General features: G+C 41.4%; 1 protein-coding gene across 1 annotated transcript in view; it reads right to left on the bottom strand.

Annotated features, from left to right (window-relative positions):
- Positions 1-650: 650 nt before the first annotated feature.
- The window catches only part of Msn (moesin), a 71616-nt gene continuing 58581 nt past the window's right edge, over positions 651-13685 (bottom strand). Inside the window, exons 7-13 of the mRNA XM_021153382.3 lie at positions 11483-11579; positions 9219-9382; positions 5951-6081; positions 5537-5697; positions 3713-3805; positions 3043-3267; positions 651-2729 (exon numbers count right to left, since the gene is read on the bottom strand). Coding sequence (XP_021009041.1) covers positions 2565-2729; positions 3043-3267; positions 3713-3805; positions 5537-5697; positions 5951-6081; positions 9219-9382; positions 11483-11579 — 1036 coding nt within the window. The 3' untranslated portion in view covers positions 651-2564. The remainder of the gene's footprint in view (positions 2730-3042; positions 3268-3712; positions 3806-5536; positions 5698-5950; positions 6082-9218; positions 9383-11482; positions 11580-13685) is intronic.

Here is a 13685-nt window from a genome sequence, read left to right on the forward strand (position 1 = left end):
ATATGCTTATACTAGCAGCACTGAGGAGGCAAAAGCATGAGGATTTTCAAGATAAGGTCAACCTGGTTTCTTGGCTTGTAAGCTTGTATACCAAGGAAACCAAGGAGTATCACCTGGTTAATGCAAGTTCTGTAGCCACACCAAAATGCTGGTTTGTGAGCCTTACCCTTTAACACAGTGGTTTTCAACCTTCCAAATGCTGTGACCCTTTAAATACAGTTCTTCATGTTGTGGTGACCACCCAACCATAAAGATCTTTTCACTGTTACTTCATAACTGTATTTTTGTTTCTGTGAAGAACCATAATGTAAAGGTTTTTGGAGACATAAGTTTGCCAAATAGGTCATGACCCATAGGTTGAGAGCCACTGCTTTAACCCCTGTTCTACTGCTCCAACCCATACCAGAAGCCATGACATGAATCAGAAAAAAAGGGGGGGAGGGGATAGTCAGTTCTATCACACCTCTAATCTTGGGACTTAATCTGGTTACTCTTGTTTTTGTGGTGTTTAAAGTCATTCCTTCCTATTCAAACAAGGACAATTATATTCCCCCTTCCACTAGAACTTAAGTCAAGGTAAACTGAGACCAAAGATAGGTAGCCTATGGATTAGAAATTACAGTGAGATATACAGAAAGACTGAGTCATAGTGAAGTCTTCCTAAATTTTATTGGCACTGAAATAGAACACAGATTGAGCATAAACCCCTCCAAAACAATTATTTAAAAAACAAAAATACACAAAAAACCTCAATATAAATCCTACCCTTCTCCCCAGCCTCTGTGGGGGTTGGGTTATTGCCCTTAATGCAGCTAGATTGCCCCCACAATTCCAGGTTTGAATTTAGCCAATATAGGACAGCTCACCGACTGTCAATATAATTCACAGCAATGCATATAAGATTCCCCAAGATTAAGTAAAAGGGGCATGGGCTGAAGGATGCTCTGGACTAAGGATACTGCATGGAGGGACAAGACAGCCTTTTGGGGACTGAACCCTGGGGAAAAAGCAAACAGGAACAATAAAACCAAATACTAAGTACATTGTAAATGTATTGTATGACCTATAGTGACAGGTAAGTCGCTAATACTGAAATCTTCTTACATAATGTTTTTGGCAAAATATCATTTTTAATATAGTATATTCTTCTCAGATGTGGGGTGACGGTAGTAAAAAATAATGAAGCTAAAATGATCCTTTCCCAAGACTAGTATCTCTAATAGTGCATTAGCAAAAAAGGTAGAAACCAATATTGTTAGATATCACTAGAATATATAATACTGGTAAAAATTAAAAGAGCACACATGTGACAAAAAAAGGGGAGCAGCTGCTCCAAAGTGGAGAAAAGGGTGTGGGGGTGTGAAGGGATAAGGCCAGAATACCCAGCAGCTTTCTGTATCTCCAAGGGACAGCACAATGAGTGGTGAGGCCTGAGTTAGAGATTTGTCAGAAGCAGGGCCTACTCAACCACTTTGCACTGGGTAAGATGAGGAAGGATTGCTGGGTGACTGAGAGACAAGGGCTACTCTTACTCATCATATTTTGTATCTGTGAAGCAGGAACAGTGGTCCAATTAGCTCCAGGGGAAGTAGTTTAGAAGTCCTGGCAGGAAAAATACTAAAGCCAGGTACAAAAAGGTTTCTTCCTTTGCGGCAACAAGTTTAGATGCAACTGGCTAGGTTTGAGGGTACTCATCCTCTCTGTCCTAGCTGGAAGAGATCTGAAGATTGGAGAGGGTAGGGACAGATTTAGAAAAGGAACCAAGAACCTGGACTATCATGGGCAGGGGTAGCCCTGACCACAGACCTCACTCAAGAGAAGAAAGGCTCCAAAGATGTGCTGGGGCAGGGGGCTTTCTAGGCTGTTAGTGAATATCTTGAATGCACTATTTCCTTTATCCCTTCATCCCATCTTGATTAGAAACTAAGTCCCTAAACACAGAGACAAGGCCCACTGAGACTGGATTTGTAATAGGTCCAATATGGGAGGTAGAAGAAACAAGAATGGCTAAACATCTCTTTTTTCCTCCAATCAGTACAAAGCCTAAATAACTGTAAAAGGGATAGACATTAAGAGGCCAAATCCTAGGCTGACATACTAAATGATAAAGTCAAGTCCCTCCTTCTGTCCCTAAACAACACAATATTCCATCTTTGCAAATCACAGGACTGGGGGAAAAAGGCAAGGGATGGGAGCTAGCTGTTAACCTACTCACACATGAGTCCCAGAGGACAACAGTAAGTGTATATGGGGAGGGGGTGCTTGTCAAACCAAAAGGAATGCGTGTCTCTGAGCTGGGGCAGGGAGAAATGCTCTATTCTAGAGAGCTAGGTTGAATGAGTGTGACAAAGGAGAAGGAGATTCCATTGGCACCACAGTGGGCCATTTGTTTGCCCAAGGGTATGAGTGGGGAGACTAAGTTTGGTCCCAAGGCTATACTGAATGTTTGGCATGGCTCCAAGGCTTTTCTAGTTAGTGGCTCCAGCACAGTGTTAGTTAGGCAAAACTATGGGAGTGTGGGGACAAGGAAGAAGGAGAAGGGGTCCCTGAAGGCTGGACGCCCACTACATGGACTCAAACTCATCAATGCGTTGTTTGGTGTTGCCCTGCCGGATCTGACGCAGGGTCTTGTATTTGTCTCGTCCCAGTCGCATGTTCTCAGCATGGATCATGTCATTGGCAGTCTTCTTGGACTCATCTCGGGCATTGGCCAGCTCTGAAGTAAGGGCCTGTGAGGATGCAAGATGAGTCAGGGGTCAATGGCTTCATCTCATTTTAATTCCACTTTTTTGAGCAGAGTTTTTGTTTGTTAAGTGTTTTTCCTCTTTGCTAGCCATATAATCTGTATGCACATGTGAACATGCACCACATAAATACATTATAAGATAAATTAACGATGGTTATCTCTTGAGAGTAGATCAGAATAATATTCCAAATATTCAAGTAGTAGTTTGGCTAACTAGATATTTTCTGATTGTACAAGTGGAGAGTAATAGGCTAGTAACTCAGTCTCCTTGACTGTTGTTGGCCCTTCCTGGTTACCTTAAGATGCTTCTGCACACGCTCATTCTTCTCTGCCTCAGTGGTACGTTCCTCCTCACTGCGGTCCTTGGCCATAGCATCAGCCCGCAGATCGGCACTGGCCTCTGCTCCATTCTCATCCTGCTCATCATGTTCATTCTCAGCAGGCTCTGCCACATGAGGTGTACTCATGGCAGTCTTCAGCTCAGCACGAGTCTTCTCCAAGTCTTCCTGTACCATCTGGGCCTATTCAGTGACAGAAAGAGAAGGACTGGCAGTAAGATCAGGTATCTTGTGGCAACCCAATCATACCTCGAAAGACACGTCTAGTAAGAGGTAGATGCCAGTTAGGACAAATAGTTAGGACATAGCTCTAGATGCATATGTAGCAGAGGATGGCCTAGTCAGTCATCAATGAAAGGAAAGGTCCTTGGTCCTGTGAAGGCTCTATACCCCAGGACTGCCAGGATCAGGAAGCAGGAGTGGGTGGGTTGGTGAGCAGGGGGTGCGGGGAGGGGATAGGGGGTTTTCGGAGGGGATAACATCTGAAATGTAATTAAAGAAAATATCTAATAACAAATGGTTTGTATCAAAAAATGGGGAGTCTAAATCTAAGAAATGTAAGAAACTGGAATATACACATATAGCATAGTATCTCCCACAGTGCTTTGCCCTGGATTCTGTATCTTACCTTTTGCTGCCATTCCACAGCCTCACTTTCCTTCTTCTTTCGAGCCATTTCCAACTGGGAGATCCGTGCTGTCAGCTCTGCCATTTCTGAAGCCTACAGGCATATTAGAAGCCTGTGAGAGCTTGACCTTTGGGTTTTCCGGGTCCAGATGCCTGTAACCCCAGTTCCTCTGATGAACTGGTAGGAAACCTGCTGCTCCATTTCTTGCTGGCCTAGTGACTTTTAACCAAATTACTCCACCCTTTACTCCTTCATAGGTCAGAGATTCCCCCCTATACTACAGGCCTCCTAGCAGACAATTGGTTCTCTCTCTCTCTCTCTCTCTCTCTCTCTCTCTCTCTCTCTCTCTCTCTCTCTCTCCTAAGATTTATTTTATGCATTTGAGTACACAGTCACTGTCTTCAGACATACCAGTAGAGGGCATCAGATCTCATTACAGATGGTTGTGAACCATCATGTGGTTGCTGGGATTTGAACTCAGGACCTCTGGAAAAGCAGTCACCGCTCTTAACTGCTGAGACATCTCTCCAACCCCTCTGTCTCTCTTCTTTCCTTCTTCCCCTCTTAATGTTGCCAAATATGCATGCAGTGGGGCCTCAGCAAAGCTTGGAAGCCACTGCTTGAAGTAGCAAACCCTTCACTGTTATCCTAGGGTTCCACCAAGACTGCTACCAGAATAAATAAATACTAATATCATAGAAAACCTCTACAATGTGGAAAAGTTTCTGCACACCCTTATCCCTCGGGCAAATTTCTCATGACATCTTTTTCCTGAGAGATACCAGCACACCAGTACTACAAGGGAAGGGACTATTTTAAGCCATAGATTCTTAACTTTCAAGTCACAGATCCCTAGCTTAACACATGATTTCAGGGAGGGAATCTTTCCAATGGAGACGGAAATGTTTGTAAATTTTCATCAAACACAGCTGTGACTTTTGACCAGTCTCTAGGCCTCCATGATTGCCAATTTGCTTATTTGGTCACATTATTCTGTATGGGATTTAATTCTATAAGGCAAAGAAAGAAAGAAAGAAAGAAAGAAAGAAAGAAAGAAAGAAAGAAAGAAAGAAAGAAAGAAAGAAAGAAAGAAAGAAGAAGAAAGAAAGAAAGAAAGAAAGAAAGAAAGAAAGAAAGAAAGAAAGAAAAGAAAGAAAGAAAGAAAGAAAGAAAGAAAACAGTGAGGGGAGGGGAGGGGAGGGGAGGGGGAGGGGAGGGGAGGGGGAGGGGAGGGGAGGGGAGGGGGAGGGGAGGGGAGGGGAGGGGAGGGGAGGGGAGGGGAGGGGAGGGGAGGGGAGGGGAGGGGAGGGAGAGGAGAGGAGAGGAGAGGAGAGGAGAGGAGAGGAGAGGAGAGGAGAGGAGAGGAGAGGAGAGGAGAGGAGAGGAGAGGAGAGGAGAGGAGAGGAGAGGAGAGGAGAGGAGAGGAGAGGAGAGGAGAGGAGAGGAGAGGAGAGGAGAGGAGAGGAAAGGAAAGGAAAGGAAAGGAAAGGAAAGGAAAGGAAAGGAAAGGAAAGGAAAGGAAAGGAAAGGAAAGGAAAGAAGAAATGATGCTAAAGAAACACCAGTAGGTACTTTCTCTTTTCCTTTCTTGGGTTACAGGTTGAGATCTATATGTAAAAAAATTAAATGAAAGCCAAGGCCTATGAAAGAGTATGGGCCATACCAGTGATGCTTCAGGTTGCTTTTGAATATACTATTACCTTTGGGATACAAACTAGAAAGACACAGGTATGCAGGCAAAGGGATTTATAAACCAGTAAGCAGGGTATAGGGGTCAAGCAAGAAAAATGCATGCACACAACCCAGCCCAGGATTCAACTTTACCAGCTGTTCCTGAGTCTTCTTCTGGTCCCGAGAAGCCTGCAGCAGGGCCTCTTTGGCTTCTTCAGCTTCTTGACGTTCCTTGGCTAGCTTTTCGGCCTCACTCTGGGCACGCTTCCGTTCCTGCTCAAGTTCTAGGGCCCTGCGGGTCTGTTCTTCCAGTTCTGGTAGAAAAACAGGAAACTGATGAAGGGCTCAGAGATGAAGATGGCACAGTAACCTGCTTCCTGGGAATTTTCCACTTCATGGTGCAGTAGGCGAGGGTTCTAAGGATTTTTCTTGACATTTTTTTATTATTATTATTCTGTACCACACCTAGACTATGTAGTGTTGTTCTGCAGCTCGGGGGGAAAAAGAATGTCCACCTTAGGTGAGGATCTGAGGAGCCTCAACTTGCACAGTGAACACAAGCCTCACCTTGCTGAGCCTTCTTAGTCTGCTCCTCAATCTGCTTCAGCTTCTCCATCAGCTCTTCCTTCTCCCGTTCAATCTTCTCCTTCTCTTTCTCAGCCAGCTCACGCTTCTTCTTCTCATTTTCCAGTAGAGCACTAGAGAAGAGAAGGAGGGATGAAACAGGATAGCAAGGCCGCGTGGAATCTTGAGGGGTTCCAGGGAATAAGTCTGTCGGGCCTCAGCCTCCCCACACTCTCATATAATCGAGTCGTCACACCATAGTTCCACATAGGCTTCCATGCTCAGTACATTTACCTTGAACGCACAAGGTTTAATGGGAATGCTGGTAAGGCAAGCAACCAACTAGGTAGCTTTGCTCTCGTTCTCCACCTTCCATATGTAACATGATTTACTAACTTTGCACACTGTCTTATAGCTTTACAGCAAGGTAAGTTTTGGTTTTGTGCTCCAAATATTGGCTAGGGCTAACCTTGTCTGCCTTCAACCGTAGCTCTGGGTTCCCTCTTCTCAGATTTTATTGCAGATCTAGAATAAGTACTTACTTTTTCTGGCCTCACTATCTATTCAAGGAAGCATTCCTTTTGTTTTAAAGACTTTACTAATTTTTATTTTATTTTATTTTGTGTGTGTGTGTGTGTGTGTGTGTGTGTGTGTATGTGTGTGTGTGTGTGTGTTTCCCGAGCATATATAAGTGTATAACATGCATGCAGTGCCCATGGCATCCAGAAGAAGGTTCCAGAGTTATAGATGTGGAAGTGGAGTTACAGATGGTTGAAAACTGCCATGTGGATTCAGGGAATCAAACCTGGGTTCTCTGCAAGAGCACTAAGTGGTCCTAACTGTTGAGCCATCTCTCCACCCTCTAGGAGGCAGTCTTACACCTCAGCAAGATGTTTTACTCTGAGACCTTTCAGAATGCTTGGCACGTACTTTTCCATAGCACATTTCACAATTGCATATGCTAAATAATTTGTTTACTTTATCTGTCTTCTCCCACTAGAATATCAACTTCACAAGAAGAGAAATTTTTCACTGCTCAGACTATATGAGAAAGATGCTGTGAGCATATATATGTACGCACATCCCTCACTCTTTTTGTTACTGTACTGTGAGGTTTAACAGGGTTTGTCCTAGTTCAGTAAACTACTCCCAAAATCTTGGTAATATTTTTCTTAATAAATGAGAACACTGGGCTGTCAAAATAGCTCAGTTATAGAGTACTTGCCTCATATTCACAGGGTTTTGAGTCTAAACTCTACTGCTTGGGGGTAAAGTCAATGTTAGTTACATATGTGTTGTATGTATGTGTGAATGCATGCATGTATTTGTGTGTGTGTGTGTATGTGTGTGCATATATGTATTAGAACCAGTTTCAATGTTCAAAGAAACATGTGATCATTTTGTTTTTATTTACATTAAGACAGGGTCTCACTATTTAAGCTTGGGTGGCCTTGAACTTGTAACAACTTTGTGCCACTAAGCTAAGCTATCCGTACCTTCTAAATCATCATATATGAAGTCATTTCTCCACATTTCACTTCTTCCAGAACCTAGAAGCACCAATACACACTGGTGTGTGTGTGTGTGTGTGTGTGTGTGTGTGTGTGTGTGTGTGTACTTCATTTGGGGATTATATTATATAAATAGCATATATAATATATAACTTGTCATACTTCACACTTTTTTCACTAAGCATAATGTTTAGAGTATATCACATTGCAGCACAGATGGATAAAAACTATTCTGCTATGGTTTGTTTCCTACATAAGTTTGTGTTTTAGAGACCCTGTCCTTAGTGTAAAGGCACTGAAAGGCAGTGAAACTTTTATAAGATGGGCATGAGTGGAAGATGATTAGGGTAGCCACTTTCAAAAAAGATGCTCAGGAGGAGTTAAGTTTCACAAGATGGTTTTTCTTCTTCTGAGAAGAGGTTGTCACAATTAACACTACCATCTCCTCTGAATCCTCATGCCCACTGTATTACAACGCAATATGGGGCTCTTTCTTGACAGATCTGGCCATCCTATCTTGGATTTCTCAGCATCCAAAAAACATGAGTAAAAACCATCCTCTTTATTTTTTGAAGTACTCAGTGTTAGGTCATTTATTATAACAACATAAACTAGATTAATATATATTCTTTGGGATAGAGAGATAGATTAGTGTTTAAAAGCAATTGCTGGTCTTGAAGATGATCAAAGTTTGGTTGCAAGGCCCTGCAAGCAGTAGCTCACAGCCACCTTTAATCCCAGCTTCAGGGTATTTGATGAGCTCTTCTGGCCTCTCTACATTCACCTGTATTCCAGGAATGTGCTCATTCATGCATATGCATTCACAAGCACACAATTAAAACCAAAATACTTATTAGAAGATACATTCTATTGTGTATATTTAGAACTTATATATTTATCTCTTGGTATTAACTAGATTATTTTCTACCATTTAAGTGTCTATATAGTGGTATTGTGAACACGTGTGTACATACAAGTTTGCACATCCATTTTTTTTAATTTTGAGGGTTACTTTACCTAGGAATGGGATTACAATATTATATAGTAATTCTATATTTTATCTTTTTGAGGAACTAGCTTCTACCACTTTATACTCCCTCCAGTAATATGCATGAATTCCTATTTTTTTCAGAACATCACCAGTACTTATATTTCCATTTTATTTCTTATATTCGCACTAATAAGCATAAAATGGTAACTGATTACGGTTTTCATTTGCATTTCTGTAATGATTAAGGATATTTTTATGTTATTGACTGTTTGTCTATCTTCTTTGGATAAATAATACCCTACAATCCTAAGATGCTGATCAGAAAGTCAGAGACAGGAATCTCAGTTCCTACTTCTCTTGTTCCTAACCTTCAGATTACACTGAATACACTGAGGGCATTGTAGGGGAAATTCTGAGGGCTCTGCTTGTTTCTGCTCAATCCAAGTACAACTGTGTACAGACTCTTCAGCTACTACCATTCTACTTGCCAGTTAACCGAGATAGCAACCCATAATGTACCTGGCACAGTAATGGCACAAGAGTCATAGACAACAGGAAACTATAAAAGGCTCCTCCCTCTTGCAACCTCTGAAATCTAAGATTTCTGATGCCTGTTTCTGTGCTGAGACTGAATATCTGGGGTGTCCTCCCTTCCAATTCACAAGTCCCTTGTCTTGGGATGATTCCACTCCCTAAGCAAGCCAGGAACCTTCCGAAGCTTCCTTACCACTGCACTCGTCCTAATTCCAGCACTCTATATAGCACCTACCGCTCCATCTGCTTCTGGTGCTTCTCTTCCCGAGCCTGGGCCTTCATCTGCTGCACCTCAATGGTGTCGGGCTTGCGTCGTCGCATGTATAGCTCATGATTTCCCATGCACAGGGCCAAGATCCGCTTGTTAATCCGAAGCCGGGGAGCATAGAACACAAAGTCCTGAAGGGAAAACCAAAGGTTTTAGGGCTAGCAGGATGGCTGACATGTGCCCTTGAGCAGGCACATGCATGCCCACACGTACCAATAACAATAATAAACTTTAAAAATAAAATTTTGAGGAAAGTTTTCTATAAAGCTAAGTTCAAAAGTATTGGAAAGATGATATAATTTAATCCATTTGTATTCCAGTTGGGAGTATTAATTACCAGAGTAAGGGAAATATTTTTTGCAGAGTCAGGTATCAGAGTAGACTTAAGAGTAGAACCCAGGATTCTTATCTTTGACACGAGTCTGCTTACCTCCAAACCACAGTTTTTCTCCAACTCTGCTCATGAAAAGCACCCTGGGGCCAGCAAGATGGCTCAGAAAGTAAAGCTCTCAGGCTTAACAATAAGAGTTTGATCCCAAAAAACAACACAGTGAAAGAAAAACCACTCTATCTAGCAAGTTGTCCTCTGACCTTCACTTGTGTACCTTTATACTCCCTCTACACACAAAAAAATAAATAAATACAGAAAACTGAAAAATAAATCTAAAGAAAAAACACCCTAAAACACCTTCTTGGAAGTGTCTTTTTCTGCAATAGTATTTTGTTTTAGTTCTCAAAATCAGTTTATTACTGATTCACAGGTTGGAGCTTAAGAGGCCATGACCTTTGCATTAAGTCAATATGGAAGTCAGCCACATGGTGGGAAAGTAACTGCATGGCCGGGAGATTGTTACAGAAAGTATGAAAAAGCCAAAAGCCCCATAGAAAGTATTTATAGGTTCTAGTCAGCAATCACAACAAAAGTGCAGAAGAGAAGGAAAGGAAAAGTTGTTTTCCTATGTCAGGATACAATAAGATGAGCAGATCCAACAGAACCCCATGGCAGCTCATAGGGCCTAAACTACGGAGGAGAAACTCTGGGAAGAAAAAGTACACCACCTCATTAAAGAGATACTTATTTCTACTACTTACTTAGTCTCAGAAGGGAGTGCTAAGAAACTTACACATTTCTGACAAGCGCTCCCTTAGCCAGGTGACTGGATTAACTCTTAAGGGAACATACAATGTCATGTCTCTCTACCTAGAGATCTAACTACTGAATCTCAAATGGCCTCTTCTAAAAGATAATTGATATTCTCATCAACAGGTCCACCACGGGATTCTAAACCATCTCTGTAAACTCTAGCTCTAGTTATGGGAAACCAGGCTGTTAAGTACACCAATATCTAAATTTCTTAAACTTCAATTATCTTGATTATTATTTGTTTAAAAGCCTTTCATTACTGCTGGCTTTTTATTTATTTTATTCAGAACTACTACATGAACACTAATACATTACTCCAACTTCCTTGTGTTTTCCCCAAAATTCATTATCTCTTCTTTAATTATTATTGTCACACACTATATAAATTAATAAACTAAATATAATAAGAAGAAGACAAAATTTAGAGGATCTAGAAATACATGCACGTCATCCCAGCACTCAGAGGCCAAAGGCAGAAAGGTCACTTTAAATTAAGGCCAGAGGCAGTGGTGGCACACACCTTTAATCCCAGCACTTGGGAGGCAGAGGCAGGTGAATTTCTGAGTTTGAGGCCAGCCTGGTCTACAGAGTGAGTTCCAGGACAGCCAAGGCTATACAGAGAAACCCTGTCTAGAAAAACCAAAATAAATAAATAAATAAATAAATAAATATAAAAATAAAAATCTTAAGAGGTAAATTTGTAATGCCATCTTTGGGTTTGAAGTCCTGGCTCTGCCATTTTCCACAATTAAACATAAGCGAACTACACGAAAAGTACATTCTGGAGGCTTAGGAAGGTGAGGCAATGGGCAAAGCACAGCATTTAGGACTGCCTGTAGCTTGCCCTCCCCCAGAGGGAGTTTGGTACTAGAGTGGTACCAAGTATAGAATATCACCTGGCCGCTTCTCAACATCAACTTCCTCTTATATTTTACTTTCCATTTGTGCTTCCTGTTCATTTGTACATGTGACACACAACAGAAAATGGAGAGACAGATAAATCCAATGACATGTTTGCTCTTAATATTACCTAAACCTTGGGGGTGGGGGAACCTGCTACGAAGAGTCAGAAGGAGAAGTCACTCACCGGGGCCTTTTTGTCAATGGGCTTGATGACAAATTTCTTATCATTGAAAGAGATATTCCTGATTTCACTCCATGGGAAGCCAATCTTAGGAGTCAGTCTGTAGAAAGAAACAGAGGCCAACAACATCATGACAAAGGCAAAGCAAGAAGGAAACAGCCTTAGTGCCTTGCCCTCACCACCACCCACCCCACTCTATCACCTAACACAAACCTCTCCCTTGAGGAGACAGACCTATTGTCAAACTCAGCTACTGTTATCACTTAGTGCCAGTTGTTTTGTTCCACTTGGGGTTGAAGCAATTACCTTGTAAGAAACTTCCAGAGCATCTGTGGCCCTACTTAACAGAAAACCTATTCAATATTGTTAAACTTGGAAAGATAAATAATGCGCCCTAAGACTCAGGTAGTAAATGAAACAACAATCTGATGATTTTATCCTTACCAAGAGCAGACTGAGAGGAAAAGAAGCCGTAGGATAATATGATAGCAAGGCTTATAGGCTAAAAGTCACTTCATTATAACATGGGACTTGGACTTTATGAACCCTGACAAGATAGATTCTAGGTCAGCACTCTTCAAAAATTATCAGGGTAACATTTATACATTTTAGTAACTATATAAAAATGGATAAAAAGGAAATATAATGACCTAATTATGAAGGTTTAACCAACTCAATAAATATAAATACTATCATTTAAGCATATAAGTCAACATTTTAAAAATATATTATACATACATTTTACATTACTGTGGTTTGAATTATATTTGACTGGGAAAGGGAATGAGACAAGGTCTCACATAGCCCAGGATAGCCATTGTGCTGACTAGTTTTATGTCATTTTGACACAAGCTACAGTCATCTGAAAGGAGAGAACCTCAATGCTGTAGGGCATTGTTTTAATTTAGTGATTGATGGATGACTGACCACTTTGTGGGTGGTACAATCCCTGGGCTGTTGGTATTGGGTTCTAAGAAAGCAGTCTGAGCAAGCCATGAAAAGCAAGCCTAAGCAGTATGACTTCATGGCCTTTGCCTCAGCTCCTGCCCCTGGGTTCCTGCTGTGCTTGAGTTTTTGCCCTTATTGCTTTTAATGATGAATACAAAAGTGTGAGGAAAATAAACCCTTTCCTCCCCAAGTTGCTTTTGGTCATGATGTTTCATCACAGCAACGATAACTCTAAACTAAGACAGCCATGAATTAACTATGAAGCTAAAGTTGACCTTGAACTCCTGATTTTTGCTACCTGACTCTTCTGAGTGTTAGGATAACAGACATCTATCACCATACCCAGCACTGTTTACATATTAAATGACTCCCAAAAGGTCATTCATTGAAGGCTAGGTCCCCCAAAAATGGTGTTATTAGTGGTGGCATAACTTTTTGAGCAGGGCCTGGTTGGAGGAAGTAGATTATTGGGAACATGCCCTCAAAGAAGACATTGGAATTCCACTCCCGTGCTCTTTCACTGTCTATTTCCCAGACACCAGGAGGTGAGCAATTATATGCTCTACACCATGAAATTCTACCTCAATACAGGCCCAATGCAGTGGCATCAAGTAAATGCAGACTGAAAACTCTGAAAGTACAAGCCAAAATCTATCTTTCCTCCTTTAAGTTGGCTTCTCCCAGGTATTCTGTCATAGGTACAGAAAGATGATTCCCACTTTTTTCTCACAATTGTTCTTGAAAGTGTGGTATGCAGGTTTTGTTTATGACATATTGGTTGTAATGGTATTTCAAATGTTCAATAGTCACATATAGCTAGTGACTATCATAATAGACAGTACAACCTTAGTCAATATAGAATGAAGGAAGGTGTACAATCATCTTGGCTGGACTTAATTGGGTAGAAAAATAACAGGTAGGACTCAAGTGATATAGTCTTGCTCTGTGGTAAGGGATGACACCTATGTTTAAGAGTGATCCAAATAGGAGAGGCCCTTGGTCTTGTGAAGATTCTAGGCCCCAGTATAGGGGAATGCCAGGGCCAGGAAGTAGGAATGGGTGGATTGGGAGGTAGGGCGACTAGAGAGGGTATAGGGGATTTTCAGAGAGGAAACTAGAAAATGGGATAACATGTAAAATGTAAATGAAGAAAATATCTAATAAAAAAAAATCTAAAAAAAAATGACTCTTAAATATACCACAATATCCCAGAGTGCTATCAGGGCACTGAAACTCTAATGTCAATTTTGTGTAATCT

This window comes from Mus caroli, unplaced genomic scaffold (genome assembly GCF_978045245.1).
Source record: "Mus caroli unplaced genomic scaffold, Mus_caroli_1 scaffold_5, whole genome shotgun sequence".
Taxonomy (NCBI): Eukaryota; Metazoa; Chordata; class Mammalia; order Rodentia; family Muridae; genus Mus; species Mus caroli.